Raw genomic sequence first — 23,796 nt, 5'->3', positions numbered from 1 at the left:
TTCATGTGTACTAGTATATAATTTTTTAGTACATAATTCACGAAATTACTTTCTTTTTTTCAGTTTTGACTTTTGAGGTTTTCTTACAATGTTCAAAAGAAAATATTGTTTTTACTATTTGACAGCTAGATAGTTTACATGAAATTGTAACGTATCAATTATTGTTATGATTATTATAAAATTGAACAGAAAACAAAACTATGTTGATGCTTTTTGCTTTTTAATATTTTTATGGCAACTTGTTCATCGTTTGGTCTGAAAATATGATGTGTTTTGTGATAAAACTTCTCATTTTAATGGACGCAATTCATCAGTGCCACATCAGTGACCATTACCTGTCTTCTTGTCAATGTCTTACATAAGCATTCACAACTTGTAAGCAACTTGTTGAAGCATTATAATTAATGCAAAACTTTAAAAGTTTCTGAAATGTTTTTCTTTCATCTTTAATTACTTTAAATAATTTGAAGGTTTTCCGTCAAATTGAAGGTTATTTAATATAGGCATATAACATTGGTTCTCAATTATGTCAAAAGCATACTCATGTACAATGATGGTCTACAATAATAGTCATCTCCAATTCTCCATGATATAGAAACCATAGAAAAAAAAATTACAAGAAAACGAAACTAGATAATCATGGCTTAGAGGTTACTGTTATGTGCTCGCTAAGGTTAATGATTGATTATCACTTAATATATTTTTGATTTTTCTAATTATTTTAAGATGCAAATGGTAGTTGCAAGTTTTGGAGATTAGTATAGACTCGAAGTTCTCTTGGTTAAAAGAAATTTTACAATATGATAATAACATGGACATATAATATAGGTACCATTGTTATAGGATGTTCATTCGGTTAAATCCAATCAAAATAAAATCGTAAGGAAAATTAGATTTAACCAAAAAAAGATTTGGTTTATAGATTTTTTACCTCCAAAACAAACATCAAACCGAATTGAAAATGAAAGATCGATTAGTCAAAATATAAAAAAGTTAAATCCAACCAAAACTTATACACATATTAAACTAAATCCAAAGAAAGTTTGATTTCAAATCAATCATTCTATCTCGTAAGTAAAAAAAAAAAAAAAAAAAAACACTCAAAAACCGAAACCAAGTATAATTCAAATATATTTTTGATAAACTGAAACAAAAAAAACTCAAAAACCAGAAGATATGTTTTAAACCGAAACTGGATTAGAATCTCTATCCAAATATATCATATATGCCTCCATGGCCTCTCAGCGAGGCTCACACAATCACCATGTCTAAAACAATCGACGAGGTGATCAATTGTTAACCCTGCAGCCTGCATGAACGAATGTACGATCACTGGACCGACAAATCGAAACCCTCGTTTGATCATATCTTTGCTAATTATCTCAGCCTTAGGAGATCTCAATGGTACATTTCTTGAATACTTGAATTTGTTAATGATAGGTTTGTAATCCATAAACCCCCAAACGAAGCTGCTGAATGATCCAAATTCATTGACCACCTGTAAAATATAGTTTTTTTTCATAGGATCCATTTATTGATAATAGAAAATAAATGTATAATGGAACAATACACAATAAACTATAGGCTATTTCTAAAAATCGGAAAAAGGCTTGAAACTTGCCTTGGTTATGCATTTGGCATTGTCGACTATACACCTGACTCTACTCTCTTGTAACATTATTGCTTTATTTGATGCAATCTCTGCGATCTCTTTCTCTCCCATTTTGGCCACCCGATTTGGGTCAAACTCACAAAATGCCTCTCTAGTTTAACAAATTATCAAACACCCCACAAATGATTATTTACATGTATAATGTAGCATATTATGAATATGGTGAAAGATTTTACCTAAAGTGTTCTTTGCGTTTTAGAATCTCGGTCCAGTTATAGTCCATTAACATCCCCGACATGGCAAGGAACTCAAAAAGCAGGCTGTTTTATGTTATCAATCACCACGCGATTAATTTTTTTTTCACAACATTAAGTTAAATATAAGCATATAGACATTTATACCCAAAAAGGCGTATATAACATTTACACCCAAAAATAAAAATTTATAATATAACAAGATAATTAGCATTTAATCTCATAAAATTGTTGAAGCTATAAACATACTTATCATCATAGACAGGGACTCCCCATTGCTGGTCATGAAACATTACGTAGACTTCGTCTACAAAAAATTAATACAAAAGTATTATTTTATGATCTATACTTAACTTATAATGATCATAATAGATAGTATATATGAAATGCATATGTTAAAAATTCTTCATAACGGACTTTAATTTGGTGTAGTCACGTTATTGATCATCTAATTAATAAACCTGTATAAATTTCATTTAGCTATATATAATATTAGAGTAGGACATCTTGATCTTACCACTTTTCTTGGTGATCCAGTTGCACCTCTTTGGTTCATCACTACTATTGAAATCCTGACATAGTTGTTGTGGGATACTTTTTGGAACAAATATTTCTCTTCTGTGGGGAGATGAGATTAAACCGAGTGCCAGAGAGATCTTTTGTTCCAACGTCGAATTTGAATCCGTGGAAACAGAATCGGTCGAGTTCTGAGAGAGTGATAGAGATATAGAAGAGAGTGAAAATGAAGAAGAAGTGCTTCGTTGAAGCGTGATTGGGTAAATCCTCTTTAAGTGTTTGGCAAAGAAATTTGAGTTTTGTTTAATCTCCTTCTCTCTTACACTCTTGCTTTTCTCTACAATCTCTTTTCTTTTAGGACTTGCCTTATACATCTTTGATTTTGGAGTAAGTCAAAACAAAGAATAGCCACACACAAGTACTTATAGGAGAGCAATGCAGCATACAATGGAGTTTTTAAGTTAATGCCTAATTACACCTAAGTTGGTGAAATGTGGATTTTCAAGTCTGTGAAATTTTACCATATTTGAATATTTTCTTCATTGGTATGTATAGACGAAAGAAACGGCAAAATTTCATATAGATTTTATTTTAAATATATAGCTGAAAAAGACATACTACAATTTTTGCATTTACTTAAGTTGGTTTTAGATCTAATGCATGCATCAAGAAAGGTGACAAATAACCAAATTGGTGAAGTGATCCATCTTAGTACCTTTTCTAAATCTAATTTACTTTAAAAACTTTATCTGTTGGAGTTCTTCTTTGTGTACTTGATTTGAAATACTAATCGGTATATGTATAATTAAATTTGAGTATTATTGCATCATTGAACATTCATATTCCAATAAGTTTTCTGAATTTTGTCACGTTAAAGTAAGTGGAAAAAACAAATTGATATCTGCCATTAGATTAAAAAAACCACACTAGTCTAGTTCGCACTCAACACATCTTTCTTCAGTGGAAAATATGATTATTGATATGGTTACGGTGAATTAAATAATTATAAACCAGATTATTCTTAGCTTCTACTCTTTGCTGCTGCATGCTCTCATGTTTAAGAGAAATGAACGTTTTGCCTATTTTCGACAAAGAACTCTCATCCTTTTTTTTATGTATAATATATACTTTTTCTTACTACGTATTTGTTACTTTGTTAAAATGCATGTAAACTTTTTATAACATCATCATATATCAATTAAATAGTTTTAGTCTATTTACACTAATTCAATTAAAATAAAATTTGTTTTATTTTTAAATTATTTATTTTAATTTATTTCATTTATTTTGTTTCACCAATACTCTTTTTTTTTTAAAATTATCTTCATTTTTTCTCATTATTTCACCAATACTCTTCACAAAGAGAACCATGAATAGATGTAAATTATTTTAACATCATCATATTGACATACTACCTAATTTGACTCTCACTTTCTAATTTTTGTAAACCGTCATAAAAGTTGAATCGGAATATAAAATTGATTCGGTTAGTGATTAACCGAAATTAGGGTTTAAATCATAAACCCAATTATCTTAAAACCCTTTTTTATCTCCTCCGGCTGTTCTTCAAACTTGCCGGGAAAAGAAAACCTTAATTCTCTCCGGCGAACCTCAAATTCGCTTAATTTTCTCTGAAAAACGACAAGGGCATCTCCAGAATCCCCCAATTGAAAAACCCTAATCCCAAAATTCCATGATCTGTAGATGGATTGCATTCAATTCAAGCAAAGTGTCTCGTTCTCTCTCTCCTTTCTCTTCTCTCTTATTCACTAAATCCTCCTTCTCCGTCGCGAAAATGGACGATGAGTCATTACCCACAACCAATTCCACTTCCGATCACAGAGGCTTCTATAAAGAGATTCTCTTTGGGATGAAGAAGATTGGGTTCCGCGAGTTTCTTCACGGGTATCACTTTCGAGGTTTGGTTTCGGAATTGAGGCATGTTCATGTCGAAGAAATCATGGATGAATTGATGTCTGAAAGCTCAGATCTTTCTGTTTGGTTTTTCAAAGAGCTGAGAGATATCTATGCGTTTCGTCATTCGAGTTTTTCCACATTGTTGGTTTCACATGTTTTAGCTGGTCAAAGACGTTTCAAAGAGCTTCAAGTGATTCTGGAACAATTGCTTCAAGAAGAAGGCACGTCTTCTCTTTTCTTTTGTCTGCAATTTTATTGAAAGCTTACAGTTTTAGAGTTTGTTAGGTTTGGTTAAGATATTTGTTGGGGTGGAATATGATTTGTTGTATCAATTTTCAATGTTTAGGCTCTGGTTCAGCTTCTAGGCTTTGTGAACTTCTCTCTAATAGCTTCAGAAAGTGGGAGTCTACGGGATTAGTTTGGGATATGTTGTTGTTTCTTTCATCAAGATTGAGAATGGTTGATGATTCTCTTTATATCTTGAAAAAGATGAAGGATCAGAACTTGAATGTGTCGACACAGTCGTACAACTCCGTTTTGTATCATTTTAGAGAGACGGATAAGATGTGGGATGTGTACAAGGAAATCAAGGATAAGAACGAGCACACGTACTCAACAGTTGTAGATGGTTTGTGTAGGCAACAAAAGCTAGAGGATGCAGTTTTGTTCCTTCGAACTTCAGAGTGGAAGGATATTGGTCCCTCTGTAGTTTCTTTCAATAGTATAATGTCAGGTTACTGTAAATTGGGTTTTGTAGATATGGCGAAGTCGTTTTTCTGTACAGTTTTGAAATGTGGGTTGGTTCCTAGTGTATATAGTCACAATATACTCATCAATGGACTCTGTCTAGTTGGTTCTATCGCAGAAGCTTTAGAGTTGGCTAGTGACATGAATAAGCATGGAGTGGAACCTGATTCTGTGACATACAATATTCTTGCGAAAGGGTTTCATCTTCTCGGTATGATCAGTGGGGCTTGGGAGGTAATTCGAGATATGTTGGATAAAGGATTGAGTCCTGATGTTATTACATACACAATTTTACTATGTGGACAATGTCAGTTAGGAAATATTGACATGGGTTTAGTATTGCTGAAGGATATGTTGTCGAGGGGATTTGAGTTAAACAGTATCATCCCATGCAGTGTAATGCTCAGTGGTTTATGTAAAACAGGAAGAATAGATGAAGCTTTGTCGTTATTCAATCAAATGAAAGCCGATGGTCTGAGCCCTGATCTTGTAGCATATTCTATTGTGATTCATGGCCTCTGCAAGTTAGGAAAATTTGATATGGCTCTTTGGCTTTACGACGAGATGTGTGACAAAAGAATTCTTCCGAATTCGAGGACTCATGGTGCTCTTTTGCTCGGTTTATGTCAGAAAGGGATGTTACTTGAGGCAAGATCGCTTTTGGATTCTCTGATTTCAAGTGGAGAGACACTGGATATTGTTCTGTACAATATCGTAATTGACGGGTATGCAAAGTCTGGTTGCATTGAGGAGGCGTTAGAGTTATTCAAAGTAGTCATTGAGACTGGGATAACTCCTAGCGTTGCAACTTTTAATTCTTTGATATACGGGTATTGCAAAACCCAGAATATAGCTGAGGCTAGAAAAATCTTAGATGTCATCAAGTTATATGGATTGGCTCCAAGTGTTGTGAGTTATACAACTCTGATGGATGCATATGCAAATTGTGGAAATACCAAAAGCATAGATGAATTGCGCAGGGAAATGAAAGCAGAAGGAATCCCACCAACCAATGTCACGTACTCAGTGATTTTTAAAGGACTTTGCAGAGGCTGGAAACATGAAAATTGCAACCATGTACTCAGGGAAAGGATATTCGAAAAATGCAAGCAGGGACTCAGGGACATGGAATCTGAAGGTATACCTCCAGATCAGATCACATATAATACAATTATTCAGTATCTATGCAGAGTTAAACATTTATCTGGAGCATTTGTGTTTCTCGAAATAATGAAATCTCGAAATCTTGATGCTTCATCTGCTACTTATAATATTCTAATCGACAGCCTTTGTGTCTACGGTTACATAAGGAAAGCTGACAGTTTTATCTATTCGCTCCAGGAGCAGAATGTTAGTTTGTCCAAATTTGCTTATACCACACTGATCAAGGCACATTGTGTAAAGGGTGACCCTGAAATGGCAGTGAAGCTATTTCATCAACTGCTGCACAGAGGATTCAATGTTTCCATTAGGGACTATAGCGCGGTGATCAACCGTTTGTGTAGGAGACATTTGGTAAACGAGAGCAAATTCTTCTTCTGTCTAATGTTATCCCAGGGTATTTCGCCTGACTTAGACATTTGTGAAGTGATGATCAAGTCAGATGAATTGCTTTCCTGGACAATCAAATGGGGTTTGTTGCCTGATTAGTAATGAGAGAAGTTTTGTCTATTGTCCCATCTTATCTGCTAACTGCAGAAGGCACACACTTTCAGTAGAGAAACTGTCTCATGAGGTAACTGTTATTAGTATACTTTTACTGCATAAAGAAACTAAATAAGTTACGTAATGGATTTATCTGATGCTTTATTGTCTTTCTCAGTGATTCAGTTAACAGATTAATCTTAGCTACTGGATGGTATCATCGGGCAACAGTTGTATCACATTGACGACTTTGACGAATTGCGGTAAGTGATGTTTCTTTACCATTTTCATACTAACCTTTGAACTCGATAATGTGAACGTATGAGGCCTTTTGGTTAGATTGGAAATATGGAACAAGGGACTTTTACTTCTGTCAAGTTTTTAGTTTCCTCAACCCAAACCCTCTCAAGTGTCTAGGTCGTTTTGCTGCTTGAGTCTAAGACTGAATTTACTTTCTTCAGGTTCTTCTGAAGATGAAGTCACAGCTTGGTCAAAAACGGACGGGGGAATCAAAAGGGTCCGGCCAGTGACAACAACTCCAGTTATAACCTGCTTGGTCGTAAATAAGAGTATTTGACGGAAGTGGACAAAATGGTAAGTTCAGCTTTGCGTGAGGGATCCTAGGATTCTGGGCTCATTCAACTACAAACCAAGACGGGTGAAATACATAATCCATTTTTGTAACCAAAAAGCTTTTCCATTTTTCGACCAGATATCGCCAGATTTTTTACTGTAACTTCTTGATAGTTTGTTGTTCTTACTCATTCCAGAGCATATCTTGTCTGTCTGAAACATTCTTTTGTACCTATTCCCAACACTAATGTAAGATCAGCACATAATTAACTTAAGAGAAGGATAACATTGAGACAACACAGCTTGGTAATTATACATACCACTTTTTATAACTGAGACAACACAATTTGGTTATACATACCACTTTTTCATATATATAATTTGAACGATCGATTTTACAAACACAAAGCTCACAATACTCCATATACTATATGTATTTTGATATATATCTTATATTGATATGATAATAATGAGGAGCATTTTGTTGAGTCTCTATATAAATATGATAGATGTGATCAGTTGTTTTTGGGAGGATGGTGCCTTGGTTTCCAGTAATCAGCAGTGTAGGCAACGAGATCATCCTCTTCCTCAACATTTGTCTCTTTCTTTGTTGTCTTCTTCATCATCATCTTTGTCGTTTCCTTGCTAAACTCTTGTCCACTTCTTCCTCGTACTTGCGCCTTCTTCATTGCATCATCACCATCAAGATGCTTCATAACCTGCTTTACATGGTTATCATCAACCTCTTTAGATTATATACATGCATGTCGAAATTTCAAACTGAATGCAACCGCTATGTGAAATTCGCAGTTGTGAATGATGTGGAAATTGATTACATAAGTAATCACTACTCAAGAAAAAATAAGAGTATTTATTCACTACCTTTGCATTTGAACCGACGTCAACACTTAGCACTTCATCCTTATCACCTGATGAAAAAATAGGACAAAAATTTATTAACTGCATTTTATTATAAACCATGCATGCAACTTTATATATTTCATGCAAATCGAAAAAGAAGAAGAAATAGCTTTTAATAAGATTGATTCCCATGAAAGTTTTTAACGTATATTTATAAACTGTGAGTCAATTATTACGAATGTTGATGACATTTGAAAGTTTTATGATTTAATAATAGGGAAAAGGGAAATAAAGGAAAGAGATAAACCATGAAGAGAATATCCAAAAGAGAGGCAAAACAAAAGAAGGATCAACAAACACAGAAAGCTTGAAGTGATATTGGTCATGTCTTATTTTCTTCTCTTAGCTACGAAAAATGTTCTCAAAATGAGTTGTGAGATCAAATTACGCAAGAATGATGAAGATTAGAAGAAGGTTAACTAGTGTTTATATAGGAGATCTAAGAAAGAAAAACCCCCAAGAGAATTTCAAATCTAATCTATTTTTATCTTACCATAAGCCATGTGTCTTTATTGGGAACCTGTCATGCATAGACATTGGGACATGCGTTAAAATCCCCGAACAATGTAAGAAACTGTGAATTACAACATGAGATCCAAGTTCACACCCATAAAGAAACTGAGCCAATCCAACTAGTTACTAAAAATAACTGAATTAAGTAAATGAAATATTTCATAGTCTTGAAATGTAATTATATTTGATGTTTCGCAATAAGCTTATAATACTATCTTATTAAAAAAAATTTGGTCGAACTTAGAACATCAACTTATAAGGCACCTTTCATAACATTTTTAAAGAAAAACAACTTGTTGACCAAATAGAATAAATAATAAGGTGCTTGCTAAGTCAATAGTACGATGTAACATTCAAGAACATCCTTTTTTTTCTTTTAAATTCTCGGAAAGTGGAAAGTAATTAAGAAAAAGGCGAATGTAGTGATTTCAAACTATTATTCTCATAACTACACAAAGTAGGATACTGAAAAAAGCAAGAACGTTTGGAATAGCCTAGAAATTAAACATCGAATAAGGAGAAGAAACATAACGTACAATGCAATTTACAGATGTGCGTGTTTTGTGTTTGTCTCTTACTCTATTACCACTTTTCTCATACTCGAGAACAATAAAAGTAAAACTAGTTCCATCATTAAAAATTTCTTTATAAGTCAAGTGAAAACATGAGTAGATTTAAACAATATTTATTTATGACTTTCAAGTTGCCCTCTTAGATCTTTTAAACCGTATAAGATTCACAAATTTTAGTTGACAAAAGAAATCAACAAATTTTACTCGAATCTATAACGAACAAAAAAAATGGCAGACGAAGGAAGTCGGTCAAATATGAGTTATGTATTAGTTAGTTAATGGATGATGAGTCAGTGGGTGTGGAATATAACCTATGGACGTGGCGGAGGTAGATATTACTTTTCCATGGGTCAATTTTTCTCTAATAACTAAGATGTCAATAAGCATATTTTTTTTATTCTTTTTCTGATTTTTGCAAGGGTCAATGGACCCCCTTGAATCTTCTACCTCAGCCACTCTATGGTCTATAACTCTATATAGCTAACAGCTTCCATAATTGGAATTTGTGTATCTTTGTTAGTATCAAAATTGTGTATGCTATTTCTCCCACATTGCACCAAATTTTAAGTACCTAATTGCTTTACCCGATCAGAGTTCATACTTCATAACATAAAATAATAAAATATTGTATTAGTACCATTACTGTATCATCTGGAGTTATACGATGAAATTATTATTTGTGAAACTGCTAAAAAAGACTGACAATCCTTGCACATTTACATTACCTAACATATATTTTTCTTTTATACTACAACAAATTTGAAGTCTGAAATCATCAACCATTTTATGTAAGACATTTATCTGCGTATTAACAAATTAGTCGTGCAAGTGATTTTCATTAAACCTGATGAATTTCATAAATATTTTCTTATTTGCATGAACTATATATCATGTAAATCTTATGAATTTTAAACCTGATGAATTTTCATGAATTCGCTTAAATTTATATGGCTTATAATGGGCTTTACGAATGCATAGAGGCCCAATTATAGGGACTTATGAGGTCGTTGCAAAGCAAAATTTGAATTTATATGTGGTTAACCCCAAAAGGGTATTGCTCGTGTAATTCCAAAAGAAAAATAAACTTTTTCAAAAATTGATGTGAAATTTTTCTTAAGTAATGATGAGAGTAAACTTTCTGTCCCTCCAAACGAATAGATTACAGATTAATTTACAGCTATTAATTATCCACTACACAACATTTTTTCCTTTATTAGATTCAATTAAATATTCTTTCATTAATTAATCATTTGTTTATTTCTATAATGCAAGTAGCATCTGGAAGACTAGAACCATGATCAGTATGTGGGCGTGTGTATCCTCAATCATCTATGTCTTTTATACTAATATAAGTAACACACTTATTTGATATTTTTTACGATTCTTGACACAATGTTTGGGTTATTCGACTTTGAAACGTGATTATGTAGGTTATATACATATTGTTATATCGCTTCAAATTAATAATAAAAATTTGAGACATTGATGTTAAGGAATGAAGGAGAAACAATTTCCACAGTTAAGGAAATTAATATATTATGTTAAGCCTTAATCTTAGCCATACATATATATTTAGATGGATACTATATATATAAAGAAAGAAAGAGCATTTAAAAGGGAAATCTTAGCATCCATTTCTAACCATATTATGAAGAAATAATAAACAATATCAACAGCTTATAGCATCCATCAGTATTGCATAAGTCATTCTTGTCTTCTCAACAAAAAAATAAAAGAAAAGAAAAGTTTCTTGAGTGAAATGGGAATTGCGACGTCGACTATGGCGGCGAAGTTAGCATTCTTCCCACCAAATCCGCCGTCGTACACGGTGGTGACTGAAGAATCTACGGGGAAGATGATGATTTCTACGAACCTGCCGCATTACCTAAGAGATGAGAACATCGAAGTGGTGAAGATAAGGACAAAAAGAGGGAATGAGATTGTGGCCATGTATGTGAAGAATCCAACCGCTAAACTCACTGTTTTGTTTTCTCATGGCAACGCTTCCGATCTTGCTCAGATTTTCTACATCTTAGCGGAACTAATTCAACTCAATGTCAATCTCATGGGGTTAGTTTGTATATACGTACGCATGAACTGTATTAAATTGATCACTTGTCTTTTTTTTTTTTTTTGGATACTAACGGTAGTTCATACATATTAATTGTCTTAAGTTTTATTGTGACCTTCTTAAGGGATAGTTTTTGTTTCTAGAGTCTTCTTTTGAGAATGAGACAAGATTAGGTTACGGTTTAGCATAGGATTCCAAATTCATTTTCAATCCCAAAAGTCAGATCATTTCTTCAAATTTCTTAGCTCGCTGTTTCTCTTTTTTTTTTTAAATGCAAGACACAGAATTTCATTTAAATATTATTTTCTTTTTAGATAAATAATATATGGTTTTGTGTGATGATAATTGCAGATACGATTATTCAGGATATGGGCAATCTTCTGGTAAGGTAAGTCGATTATTTCAAATCACGCTTGTTTTCTTCTTCTTTTTTATTCTTTTCTTTTGGGACTAATTAGCACGTCCATTTTATATACATTCGTGTATCATATATAAACCACAAAATGCAAAAAGAAAAATACTATCAGCTCCATATTGTAATTAAGAAGATCACATTCATTGTTGAGTGTATGATTTGTGTGTGATTTGGATCGTAATTTTGAAAGCCAAGCGAGCAAGATACGTACGCAGACATAGAAGCAGCTTACAATTGGCTAAGACAGACCTACGGTACAAAAGATGAACGTATCATTTTGTATGGACAATCCGTTGGAAGTGGACCGTCGCTTGAGCTTGCTTCTCGTCTTCCACGTCTCCGAGCACTTGTTCTCCATAGTCCTTTCTTGTCTGGTCTACGTGTTATGTACCCTGTCAAGCACTCCTTCCCGTTCGACATTTACAAGGTTCGGTTGTTCTTATATATCTTCCTTGATTTTACTAAATACCCCAAACTAAGCATAATCACATTGTTTAGGCAAAACTAATCAGAGTTTTCTTATTGCAGAATATTGACAAAATTCATCTCGTGGAGTGTCCTGTTCTTGTAATTCATGTAAGTATATTTCATTGCAATATAGATATACTCATTCTTATTATATTTATACGATATTATAGTAACAACTTGGTATAATTCTCTTTGCGTGCATTGCAGGGAACAGATGACGATGTGGTGAATATTTCACATGGAAAACATTTATGGGGACTATGCAAAGAAAAATACGAACCCTTATGGCTTAAAGGAAGAGGCCATTCTGATATTGAGATGTCTCCTGAGTACTTACCTCACTTAAGAAAGTTCATTTCAGCCATTGAGAAGCTTCCAGTTCCAAAATTTCGACGCCAATCATTGGCTAATGACCACAAGAACGACAAATCAACGAAGAGTAGCTGGATTGGATCTAGACATAGCATAGAATGTGTTCCTCCTAGAGACAAATCAAGAAAGATAAGTATCGATCATCGGTTTGGGAAGCCGAGAAACAGCGTGGGTAGCTCTGATCGGGCTAGGAATAGCTTCGACAGGTTAGTACTTAACAGTTTATGATCAAATAATTCAATTATAGAATTTTTGTTTCGTTATTTGAAGTTGATATGTATCACATATGTTGTACATGGGATCTTACTATCTAAATCTTTGGTTCTAGGTTGGGTGAAATGGTGAGATCAGTTCGGTTGTGTAATGTTGATTGTGTGAAGAATGCAGTTGCAGAGGTTTGATGATTGTTGTCACAATATTGTTTTTTTTTCTTCTGATTCGTTTGTTAGATTATTTGGAAAAGAGAAACATCTTTTGTATCAACATATCTTCATTTTTCTTTCTAAAAGGTTGTAAACATATGTTCCCATTTGATACGATTTAGTTATCCAAATAAAATGATTAGTTTTTTGTTGACTGATTAATTCTCATCGACGATATTTAATTTAACTAGTGTGAATTTCTAGATTTTTTAAAAATTGTTAATTGAGAAAATATGAGGGAAAAAACAAAAACCTGTTGTGCATGACAAAAAAGTATATTTGGTATTTTACAGTCAGCGCCGCCACATCAGCACCACATTTACACACATCACAAAGTGGTTTTGAGTGAGCTAATGTTAAAGAAGTGTGTGTACGGCGTAAACAACACAAGCCAGACACAAGTTTGGAAATTCCAAGTCTACGCCACTCACTGAGGATGCTTTTGTTGCAATCTACTCCTTCTATATAAAGAAACCCTATAACCTTACTAAATGCACACTAAATCAAAACAAAGAAACAAAATGGCTTCTTCTCATCCAGTTTACAAGCTAATGGCCATTGCAATTCTCTTTCTCTCCTTCACATTATTATGCAAAGACGAAAAGATGACGTAAATCTCACATTGGTTCGTGTGCTTTTAATTTTTTTCTGTTTCCATAGTTTTTGTGGGTGGAATTTGAGATCTCAATCTTAACACACGTCGTCATTCCATATATAATCATATAACAAATGATTGATAATGATAAATAGTTTTCATTGGTGTATTAATTGAACTTTGCGATTTATTTTCTTTTACATTTTATATTAAAAAAGAAAGAAAACATTTAGGAGAAATATGAGTTAAACGGTTGGATTGTTGGTTTCTGCTGTGAAACCATGGCATTTACAAATTCCTTTATCGCATCGACAATCGACACAAGCTTCACAGGCAATGTTCTTTAAGCATTCTGTTTTCGTTTTGCATCTAAGTGAGATTGTGACCTCACCCTTCCCCATTTCCTCTGCAGACTCTGAAACTGCGAGAAGAAGAAAGAGAACAATTCAATTAAAACACTGTTAATTGTTTAGAGCGGCCGATCATTGCGTTAAAGGTAAAGAAACTAATTACCAGTCGCTGTGAAGACAAGAACGGCCAATAACACTGACATAATTACGCGAAGGTTGTTCATTTTTCTCTTTGAGTTTTAAAACCGATTCCTTCTGTTGAATATGAAATGAACGATGTATATTATTTTAGTTTGGTTTGTAATGAAATTAGTGTATAGTATACACAAAAGACAGAACAAAACATATATATATAGGGGCATGATGGTTAAGTAGAGAGTGGTTTTTATCTGTTTTTTAATGTTTGGAACTATAAATCTGTATACATTAATAGTAAACATAAATGAAAATATCATAATTTTTGTTGACTAATAATATGGAGTTTTGTTTTTGACTAAACAAATCTTTTATTTTGTTGACTAATAATATCTTTTTTTTTTTTTTTTTTTGTGAAAAGTTGACTGCTAATATCTAATACTACTTATTGAGGAACATTTTTAAGTAAATAGTTATGGACGTGTTAAGATTTACATTAAATGTCATTAATTAATAAGCTGTTTTTTTAAAAAAGACACTTATTAAGGGCAAAAATATCTCATACTTTTTCCTAGTATTATTCATATAACCAAACACAATTTAATAATTAAAAAATTGGTGGAAAAAACTAAATTAACTTTGCCTGAAATTAACTTCCGGATTTAATCACTAGTGGCAGTTTTTAACACGTACAAATGCAGAAAAAAAATATGGATGATGTGATTATTATATTTTTATGTAAAAGGATCAAGCAGAGATGAGATAAAATATAATGATTTAAAATAATTAATAGGATATAATTTGATCTGAAATCTTTTTAATTATCCATTTGCATTACAAGAAAACAAAAGATAAATTTAAAAAAGAAATGGAGAAATTAAGCAGTTAATGGCGCAGCTGTGGGATTTTCCTTTTCTCCACCAAAACCATGGCATTTACATAATCCTTTATCACATCGGTAATCAGTACAAAGCATAACAAGCAATGTTTGTAAAACAGTCCGAATTCTTTTTGCATGAAAATTTGATTGTGGCCTCTTTCCCCTTGGCTTCCACCACAGAGTTTGAAACTGCCAATAAAAAAGTTTATTCAAAACACAGTTCTTGTATAAGAAACAATAAAGAAATTCAATTTGAGATTAAAAGAAAAAACTAAGTACAAGCTAAGTCGCAGTGAAGACAAGAGCGGCCAAAAACACTGCAATGGTTAGGCGAAGATTGCTCATTTTCTCCTAGCTCTTAACCGATTTCGTTTGTAGAATTTGAGGTCTGAATAACTATAGCTTAGTTTGCGATGTAATAATATTGGAAGACTACAATAATAGGTATATATATAGAGCATTCTGGGGTCCAGAAAGTTTCGTTGCCTAAAATGATTTACTTTTGTCAATGTTTTCATTAAATAACGCATATGTAAGTATATGTTACGTTTGTAATGTCCGATTAAATTTAGATAATTCATTAAAATAAGGTGTCCTAAGAATCTATGGCTTTTAAAAAAAAATAGATTTATCCCAAAAGAAGAAAGTGTCGGTTACGTGGTTAATGAAAAATCTATCTATGGCTTTTGTGAGTTTTTTTGTCGTTTGTCCAATTAACTTTGTTGGTTTCGAGAAAGCTATTTTTGCCGTTTTGTAGTTTATATACTAAATTTCGTTGACGTATAATATTTCATTAGTAGTTTATCAACTGAAAATATTATGTTTTATTTTCTTTTGCATTACAAACAAAAGAGTACATATATAGGAGAGATTAAGACGAGTTGAAGATGCAGTTGGATCAATGGCTTGTGGCCTTGTGGGTTAAGAGTCATGGCATGCATTTACAGGTTCCATGATCGCATTTGCAATTGCGATAAGAACAATGCCTACATGCAATGTGGTTTGAACAATCCAGGTCAATTTTACATTTGTATTCTCTGGATTTGGATATAGTGTCCATATTAGGTTCATCCAAAGAATTCGTAACTGCGAAACAAATTAAAAAAATAGTTAATTAATCAAAACGTTGTTTTTGTCAAAGCGGCCAACAATCTAAGCGTAACACTGATGTATAATGAAACTAAATACCAGTTGTGGTGAAGACAAGAACGGCTAAGAACGCAACAATGGTTATTCGAAAATTGTTCATATTTGTCTCCAAGTTTGAAAATGACTCTGTCTAATGAATTTAAACTAGCGGATGTAAATGATTTATTGGTTTGTGATGATGGGCTTTTGGTATTTATACACGCTAAAGTATTCATTGTTCTTAATTAGTTTAATATTTTTTTATTAAATATCATTTGGAAAAAGTTAATTTGATTAGATTTAAAGTTTTCAAAAATAACTACTAAAAACTTTGTGTGTGTTTTTAGTATACTTAATATTGACAATTAAATTTATCCTAAATTCGAAATTAATTAATTTGAGTAAAGATAAATAAGAAATGTAATTTTAAATTTTAAAAGTTAACTGGATTGAATAATTTTCAAAATAGTAAATACAAGAATATGATAGATTTAATTGGTAACAGTAAGATAATAATTATATCAACGAAAACTTTTATCTTAAAATATTAAAGGTTTAATTAATGAGCATACATTGATGTTTAAATTATAATAACATTAGAAAAGTAATCAAAGAAAAGAAGCATTTAAAATTATGTTTACAATAAAGTTTTAGATTTGCATCAAAAGTATATGAATATTACTATTACTAACAATAAATATATTTTAATCTATTATACTTCATTTGATATTAATAAAATCAATATGCATTTATCGTAAATATATGATTTTAACTAATTAGTATTAAAAATCAGAATATGTAAAACGAGCAAAGATGAAAACTAATAAATGTATAGAGATAAAAATAGTGAGAAAATTTTATGTATACTATATAAAAATTGAAATTAATTCAGTGAAAGTGTCAAACTTTATACGCAACACTAAAATAATTAAACTCTCTAAATTAATTATAATTAAAACGATTCATAGAAATACATTTTAGAACAGAGGTAAGTATGTTTAAAAAAAAAAAGTATGTTTTAAATGAAATTAATACTAAAACAGAGGTACTAATATATAGTTTTGGCATTGTAAAACAATCTTTTGGATATATTTCAAACTCCTCTATGTAGTCAAACTTATTTAATTAGTTGTCATTTTCATGCTTCAACACATATCCCAGTCCATTCTATTAGTCAAACAATAAATTATATTAGTTCACAAATCCTACACGTACGTTAAATTGATAAAAACGAAAATTCAAGTTAAAGATATGATGGCAACAGAGGCAACATTGCTCATTTTTGTTTCCTTTCTTCCTTTCTTCCTTTCTTTTAAGTCTTGATTTCTCTTCTTTAACAGAAAAAAAAATTCTTGATTTATCTCTTTCTCTCTTATTTAGAACTTCGTTGATCTTGTTATATGGTATATCTTCTAGTCAAATATGTTTCGGCTTCTCTTTTTGTAATATATACACGTAATATCAAAAATGGGCGTACACGTTTTTGTTTTGTTAGTCACCACCTCTACTTCTGATTTGAGTTTCAGACGTACAGCTATTACTAAACACACGCATACCTCTATTTTACGATTCATCAGAGATCAGAGCACCCATTTGTGCTAATTAGCTTCTGTTGTTCTCAACTACCTGATCTGGACAAGAGTTATCTTATTAATTCCAACTTTTTGTTTTAAAGTCTTCCACATTTCTTACCTAGCTATATCAATCAAAGGTCTTTTTTGGCTTATCATATTAATGAGAATTTAAAACATACACCACCCCATCGAATACGTGACACATACGTTGCAAATTTAATATAATGAGAAATATTCATTTCCATATATTTGTAAAAGCCATGCATGTAAGCTCGACATTTCTTCTTTTATTACTTTCACCGAAGTTGCATCAATCAACATCTATAGCAATGACATGTACTGAACTCACATGTTCGATTAAATATACAGACTTTGTATTTGCACGTTGCCGGACAAACTTTGTTGCATTGAGAGTTTCTTTCGCAACGCGCACACTGCTCAATTATAGGTTTAGGACTAATCACTGAAGTAGTAGGAACTTGAAGATCATCGCCACAGTCGCAGTAAGGATTTTTGGAAGGACAAAAGCACGGTTCTTGCCATCCTCTAGGTATCGCATCAGTTACCGACAATAAATCTGCATCCAAAAGATTAAAAAATTTAGTAAATGTTGCCAGACGGGTAAAATGGATATTTCACATTCAAAGCTATGGTATGTGTAACGTATTCTTACAAGCTGCAAGGATAAGAGCAAATACAAAATGAAAGATAAGTCTCGCCATAGATTTTAATTAAGTCTTTGCAATGGGAATAAAATTTCGATGTGAATAAATTATCTCCTCTATATAGAGAGGAAAGCTTATTGCAAAAACTTTGACTATTTGTAGTAAAAATTAAAAAAAAAATAAAATTAATTTTGGTAAGAACAAAAGAATCAAGTAATTGGGTTTGAATGACAATAATTATCATAGCAGTACAGCTTTTTACAGGTTTGACAGTTACCAATCACAAAAACTCTATCAAAAGCATTATAGAAAGTTTTACTCTTAATTTTTTTGTACAGCTTTATTGTACAGCTCATTCTAACAGCTTTACAACTAAAAAACTTATACAGCTTTTTGTTACCAATCAAACCCTTTATTTAGTTAATTGCATTCATAAGTTTCATAAGTTTAAAAGCTATCTTGGACCGTCATTATGGTAATACAGTGTGATTTTGAAATTGAATGTTGACTTACTTGTTAGTATGTAAGGGAGTCAAAGTAGGAGTAACCTACCATTTAATTTTTCAAACAGTATGTTAAGATATCTTGTTGGTTTTTGATCCGTCTTCTAGACTAGCCCCTCTTCATATAAATGCGGCTTCTATGAATTCTTACCAGCCTAAGGGAATTTAAAACAACATAAAAGGATCAGCCACATATCTCAATATCTCATGGATTAAATAAAGAGAGACATCTAAAATTAGATATATCGAATGTGTAAAGAACAACCAAAAAAGTATTTTTTTAAACCCACAAAAAGTTCATTTCCTGGCGGAAAAAGAACATTATATAAAGTTTGTTTACTTATTTATTTACGAAATCCAAAATATATAATAAATCAAGATATGTTCGTACATATGTGTAAACATAGAATATGAATGGATATGTATGTCTTGATCTAGAAATAGAGAAGCATGATTTGACCTAAGCATAATATTATCTAGAATTGATTCGGGCTCTTACCGTGGTGAAGTTGGTTTGCCTCGCAAAGGGAATAATATAATGGAGCATATATATTTTTAAAGTATTTTTAATTGTTAGATCATTCTTTGGATGCCACTGCCCACTAAAACTCTTATTTCGAAAGGAGGTGGGTTCGAAAATTCAAGGTGTTAACATGGACCACAATTTATATACCAATCCAGCTTGGTTATGTAATCTACTAATTTCATCTATAATATTAATAGAATTATCTAGTAGCTAGCCCTGTAGAGGTTTAAGTATTTTCTTTTAACATGTCTGGGCATAAGTCCATGCATTAAACCCTACAAAGAGACAGTAAGGATTAAACCCTAGAAATAGTGGGATGATTAAAGCATTTTGGATCTAATCCATTTCTCCCAAATTGTTATCATTTATACTTTTTATCTTTTAACCATATAGCCTTACCTTATAATATAAATGATAATTAAATCTTCCAATTCAATATGGAGTTTCCAACGTTTTGATGTGGACATTTGCTGACGCCAGTTCGCAGCAGTTAGGTTCAAAGGTGCCAATGATTTATTTATCTTATTTAAATAAACACAAATCCTTGTCTTGATTTGTTTTTCTCCAAGATCACTTATTTTTAAATGTATTTTTATTTTTTTTTTGTCGCTTACTAGTTGGCTACTTCGTGCGAAGGGGCTCATCAGAGAATATGTGGCTCTCCTTCGTTGAAATTTTGTAGTATTAAATTCTGTGTTCACCCTTTTTCATTGCTGTTTTAATTTACTATATTAAATTTGTGGTTTGAAATGTTATGGTTTGGATAATCTGCCTCTTCAAGTCAATTTCCATCACTCTATGTACTGCCTCTTCTCGCCAAACACCGACTCCAATTAGCGATTAAATCTTACAAAACAAAGTGATAATATCTTATTAAATTACAAAAAGAAAAATCTAGTAAGTAGCTGAAGATGTGTTCCGACAATAATTTTTTACAAACTCTCTTTTAGATATCATATCGAGTTGAATTTAAAACTAAGTAAGTAGTTAGACACTATTCGTTTATGCAAAAACAGAAATCGTTAGACTGCAGTTGTATTTTTAAAAGCTGAAGAAATTTGTGGCTAATTTTATCGTTTTATTTGTGTGTGTGTGAAATTGAGGTTATGACAAGGTAGCCATTCTATACAAATCACTGAACTATTAGTGCATTAATAGTCTTCTAATACACATGCATATTTCTAACTTCTAAGTATGGATCGAGGTTATGATGTTGACAACAAAAAAAGGTCGAGCTTATGACAAGATAGCCATACTAATACGAATCACTAAACTAAATATTTGGCTAAACAAAAGATGTATAAAAAAACTATAGTTGTTCCTAAATATTTTATTTGAATATGAGAGATGTATTTATATTTATTTATTTATTCTTTTTTTTTTGTCGACTTCTGTATTTATTTATTTATTCAATAGTAAGAATTCAGTGTTTGTAGTAAACTTTGTTATCAATTGGTAGTATTTTTATTTTAACAAAAAAAAACTAAAACCTATGGAGATGTTTTTTATACATTATATATATCTTATGGAGATATGATTAAAGAAAAGGCAATTAGAATTTTTAATGTATATCTGAAAAGGGTAAAAGCCTTCATAAGTCCTCCATTATATAAATACGGACGGATAGAGACACATTACGGTATTACTGCACGTCTTTGCTAACAATATGAGACAGAGGCATCTTAATACTAGGTTTAGGTAACACACACCTGACTTGACTGTGACATGTTATCATCGTTAATTAATTAATACAAAATGTTAAAATATGTGTTTGATGGATCGACTATTTGTCACTCACAGAATTCAGAAATGTAACTAAATTAGCTGGGAACGACACGTGTCGACAGTCAGACAGCAAAGAACTGGCAAAATGGTTTACGTAATTAATAAGATAGGTTTAGCCCCCAATAAATTAAATGAATTCATTAATTGGTTAAATTAATTAGTGGCGGAAGTGTGAGTGGATCACTACCTTAATTTTGATTGCTTAAGCCAAGAAAATTAATTACGATCACAAATTAATCATCAACTAGATGAGGTGCCGTATGCCCGTGCTTTAACTTTCACATTTTAGTTAAAGTTTTGTATTATAAGAGAAAAAATAGTGACGATGTAATTTACTTTTTAATGTTAAATATTTACGTCCTTTTGAAAGTGTGTCTTACAGAAACATCGCATAGCATAGGACTATAGCAGAATTAATCACTGAAAGAATAGTTTTATTATGATTTTTGTGGGTAAAATCATTAGATGATCATGTTAGGCTGGTGATCAAAACTCGTTGACAAATGAATGTGTTGTTACTGGTGACGACAAAAATCGATTTTTTCTGTAGTCCTACGTAATAAATATCATGGTAACACTGAAACAGTTATATAAATTATACAATATCAATATGAGATTGGGTCTAAAAATTTGATTATTGATAAACTATGACGATGAAGACCAAGAAGAAAAAAATAGCTATGAGTGATTAGATGTGACCGGGTCGAAACTGTTGAAAATGATATCAAATCTTTTTCCAAACAGAGAAAAACATAGTGACCTTTAGCGATTACTTTTTTTTTAAGGGTTAGTGACATCTTCTAGAGGGATACTTGAGGCATACAACGAAGATGGGTCTAGATCAACACACAACACAAGGTTTTAGAATGAAGGAAAAAAAAAAGAGACAAGCTTATCCTCTTTAGTCCAATCAAATATTTATAGGGAAACTATATAAATATGGAGCTGCTTTGAAGTGAAATGGGGGAAAGTGGAGACAGTCGTCATGATGTTATTTGCAAAATGGTACACTTCAATAATCAAATTGTACCATAGGGGTCATAGGCTCTTATATGGTTATATTTGAAACTAGAAAACTACAAAAGAAGACATGAAATTTTCCGCTGACGCGTGCTCAACACAGTCCCTTATCGTGCTGTCCTATCACATAAAACAACTTTTCTCTTGCAGTGTCGACCGAATTTTACTTTCTTGATTATGTTACGAACAAATTTATAGAGGAATTTTTGGTCAAAACGAAATGAGACTTCTTTTCTATAATGCATGAAAACTTTGTGGAAGTTTTATTACCCTTTCTTAAACAAAGTTTCGTGTTTCTATAGATAGTTATAAACTATACAGATTTGATTAACAGATTCTCATGTGCATCTTTCAAATTTAAAGTTCGTATTAAGTAGGCCATTTGTGGAAAATGAGTCAAATAGTCTTCTAAAAATCATTACTTATTTTAAGAACAATTATTTTGTGGAAAAGATATATAGTTTTTGACCCCAAAAAGAGATATATATTTTAGTTAGTATTACCAAATCAAATGAACATAACTAAAGAAAAAGTGGATAGTCTACATTAATAAGCTAAGAATATTATGGATAACATATCGAAATAAGTGAACGATATATGAAAATATTTTTTTAGAATAAACTACAATATTAAAAATTCAAAAACAAACAACAGATAAAATCGATCAATGACCAAATAAAGTTTCTGATGTAAAAGTGCAGAATGAAACTGTAAACGACATGTTACCATTCACCAGCAATTTACCACTAAATTCACCGGTAAGGAAACGAATACTAAATCGTCAGATAAGGTCAAAATAAAGTTTGCTGAGGGCTTTTAAAGTCAATTAGTCAATGGAAAGTATTGCACCACTTTGTTTACTCTTTTGTTCTTTTCAGTGAACTCAAACTAAACTCAATTGTGAGATAGACTATGAAAGCAAGTTAGCATGTTAAGTAAATGTTTAAGTTGTGTCTCGGTGAATTGGTGCGCCGGCCATGAGGCGTCACTACAAAATGTTTGGACCCACTCATTACATTTTCTTGTCTGATTTATCAAATCACGTCTTATCTGTGTTCCCATTTGTCTCTTTTTTGGTAAATTTATTTTAGACAATGAACTAACATAATAGATTAAACATGTTTGGGAATCGAGACCTCTCTCTGGCAATAACTACTAACACTCTAACACAGAGAACGCGAATAGTATGGAAAGGATTACCAAATTTTGTTAAAATTTTCTTTAAGATAGGAATAATGTAGATGTGATTGGAGTTATGTTGATGGACGAATCATATTGCTAAATGCTGAATGGCTTAGTAATTTTAATAGAATAAGGATTTCAGCGGTCAACATTCAAATATAGTAAAAGGCTTGGACTGTTGGAGTGGAAGCTGGATAAAATACATAATTAGCGTTTGGAGACTGTTGATTCATGGTTATTTCTGATTTTTTAATTATTATTATTATTATTATTAATTATGGTTTCCTTCCATTAATTGAAATATATATTGTTCTTTTTTCGAGTCCTTTTGGTAGAATTTTTTTCTTCAAATATTAGAGATTTATTTATCATTTACGTTTTTCTCCAGTTAGGATTTTATAATATTCAAGATTTAGTTACAGTATATATTACTATA

General features: G+C 31.8%; 8 protein-coding genes across 17 annotated transcripts; 2 read left to right on the top strand and 6 right to left on the bottom strand.

Annotated features, from left to right (window-relative positions):
* Nucleotides 1–519: 519 nt before the first annotated feature.
* AT1G13635 (DNA glycosylase superfamily protein) lies at nucleotides 520–2,852 on the bottom strand. Of its 2 annotated transcripts, NM_001198059.2 has the most exons (6): nucleotides 2,384–2,852; nucleotides 2,116–2,173; nucleotides 1,849–1,932; nucleotides 1,622–1,763; nucleotides 1,161–1,498; nucleotides 520–1,099 (listed from the first exon to the last, which is right to left on the bottom strand). In NM_001198059.2, exons 1-5 carry the CDS (start codon nucleotides 2,754–2,756, stop codon nucleotides 1,220–1,222), a joined length of 936 nt encoding a protein of 311 aa, NP_001184988.1. In that variant the 5' UTR covers nucleotides 2,757–2,852; the 3' UTR covers nucleotides 520–1,099; nucleotides 1,161–1,219. The 2 variants fall into 2 exon arrangements, with proteins under 2 accessions (NP_001184988.1, NP_973818.1); NM_202089.2 differs by having other exon boundaries at nucleotides 546–1,498; nucleotides 2,384–2,794.
* Nucleotides 2,853–3,930: 1,078 nt separating this feature from the next.
* AT1G13630 (Tetratricopeptide repeat (TPR)-like superfamily protein) lies at nucleotides 3,931–7,579 on the top strand (the record flags this gene model as incomplete). Of its 6 annotated transcripts, none has more annotated exons than NM_001332076.1 (4): nucleotides 3,931–4,520; nucleotides 4,646–6,781; nucleotides 6,869–6,953; nucleotides 7,152–7,579. In NM_001332076.1, the coding sequence occupies 2 exons, from the start codon at nucleotides 4,076–4,078 to the stop codon at nucleotides 6,694–6,696; spliced, it is 2,496 nt and encodes an 831-aa protein (NP_001320809.1). The 6 variants fall into 6 exon arrangements, with proteins under 6 accessions (NP_001320809.1, NP_001320806.1, NP_001320808.1 ...); NM_001332077.1 differs by having other exon boundaries at nucleotides 3,950–4,524; nucleotides 4,689–6,781; nucleotides 7,152–7,560; NM_101233.4 differs by lacking the exon at nucleotides 6,869–6,953 and having other exon boundaries at nucleotides 4,178–4,524; nucleotides 4,689–6,561; nucleotides 6,650–6,781; nucleotides 7,152–7,220.
* On the bottom strand, nucleotides 7,533–8,638 carry RGF2 (root meristem growth factor-like protein). Of its 2 annotated transcripts, NM_101232.3 has the most exons (3): nucleotides 8,432–8,638; nucleotides 8,146–8,192; nucleotides 7,533–7,982 (listed from the first exon to the last, which is right to left on the bottom strand). In NM_101232.3, exons 1-3 carry the CDS (start codon nucleotides 8,508–8,510, stop codon nucleotides 7,779–7,781), a joined length of 330 nt encoding a protein of 109 aa, NP_172819.2. In that variant the 5' UTR covers nucleotides 8,511–8,638; the 3' UTR covers nucleotides 7,533–7,778. The 2 variants fall into 2 exon arrangements, with proteins under 2 accessions (NP_172819.2, NP_001322540.1); NM_001332073.1 differs by lacking the exon at nucleotides 8,432–8,638 and having other exon boundaries at nucleotides 8,146–8,285.
* A 2,235-nt stretch (nucleotides 8,639–10,873) lies between these two features.
* Nucleotides 10,874–13,173, top strand: AT1G13610 (alpha/beta-Hydrolases superfamily protein). 2 transcript variants are annotated; one of them, NM_101231.4, is made up of 6 exons: nucleotides 10,874–11,339; nucleotides 11,692–11,728; nucleotides 11,946–12,182; nucleotides 12,284–12,331; nucleotides 12,431–12,801; nucleotides 12,924–13,173. In NM_101231.4, the coding sequence occupies exons 1-6, from the start codon at nucleotides 11,029–11,031 to the stop codon at nucleotides 12,994–12,996; spliced, it is 1,077 nt and encodes a 358-aa protein (NP_172818.2). In that variant the 5' UTR covers nucleotides 10,874–11,028; the 3' UTR covers nucleotides 12,997–13,173. The 2 variants fall into 2 exon arrangements, with proteins under 2 accessions (NP_172818.2, NP_001031042.1); NM_001035965.2 differs by having other exon boundaries at nucleotides 10,973–11,339; nucleotides 11,951–12,182.
* Nucleotides 13,174–13,750: 577 nt separating this feature from the next.
* On the bottom strand, nucleotides 13,751–14,306 carry AT1G13609 (Defensin-like (DEFL) family protein). Of its 2 annotated transcripts, none has more exons than NM_001035964.3 (2): nucleotides 14,126–14,306; nucleotides 13,751–14,033 (listed from the first exon to the last, which is right to left on the bottom strand). In NM_001035964.3, the coding sequence occupies exons 1-2, from the start codon at nucleotides 14,184–14,186 to the stop codon at nucleotides 13,858–13,860; spliced, it is 237 nt and encodes a 78-aa protein (NP_001031041.1). In that variant the 5' UTR covers nucleotides 14,187–14,306; the 3' UTR covers nucleotides 13,751–13,857. The 2 variants fall into 2 exon arrangements, with proteins under 2 accessions (NP_001031041.1, NP_001184986.1); NM_001198057.1 differs by having other exon boundaries at nucleotides 13,785–14,070; nucleotides 14,164–14,252.
* Nucleotides 14,307–14,575: 269 nt separating this feature from the next.
* Nucleotides 14,576–15,322, bottom strand: AT1G13608 (Defensin-like (DEFL) family protein; the record flags this gene model as incomplete). The annotated part of the gene is made up of 2 exons (NM_001035963.2): nucleotides 14,576–15,166; nucleotides 15,278–15,322. The coding sequence occupies 2 exons, from the start codon at nucleotides 15,320–15,322 to the stop codon at nucleotides 14,975–14,977; spliced, it is 237 nt and encodes a 78-aa protein (NP_001031040.1). The 3' UTR covers nucleotides 14,576–14,974.
* Nucleotides 15,323–15,672: 350 nt separating this feature from the next.
* Nucleotides 15,673–16,226, bottom strand: AT1G13607 (Defensin-like (DEFL) family protein; the record flags this gene model as incomplete). Its single annotated transcript, NM_001035962.3, has 2 exons — nucleotides 15,673–16,063; nucleotides 16,166–16,226. 2 exons carry the CDS (start codon nucleotides 16,224–16,226, stop codon nucleotides 15,906–15,908), a joined length of 219 nt encoding a protein of 72 aa, NP_001031039.1. The 3' UTR covers nucleotides 15,673–15,905.
* A 1,662-nt stretch (nucleotides 16,227–17,888) lies between these two features.
* Nucleotides 17,889–18,466, bottom strand: AT1G13605 (defensin-like protein). The gene is made up of 2 exons (NM_001035961.3): nucleotides 18,353–18,466; nucleotides 17,889–18,256 (listed from the first exon to the last, which is right to left on the bottom strand). Exons 1-2 carry the CDS (start codon nucleotides 18,399–18,401, stop codon nucleotides 17,994–17,996), a joined length of 312 nt encoding a protein of 103 aa, NP_001031038.1. The 5' UTR covers nucleotides 18,402–18,466; the 3' UTR covers nucleotides 17,889–17,993.
* Nucleotides 18,467–23,796: the final 5,330 nt, after the last annotated feature.

The sequence above is a fragment of the Arabidopsis thaliana genome (genome assembly GCF_000001735.4).
Source record: "Arabidopsis thaliana chromosome 1 sequence".
Lineage (NCBI taxonomy): Eukaryota > Viridiplantae > Streptophyta > Magnoliopsida > Brassicales > Brassicaceae > Arabidopsis > Arabidopsis thaliana.
This window is presented reverse-complemented; position numbering and strand designations above follow the sequence as displayed.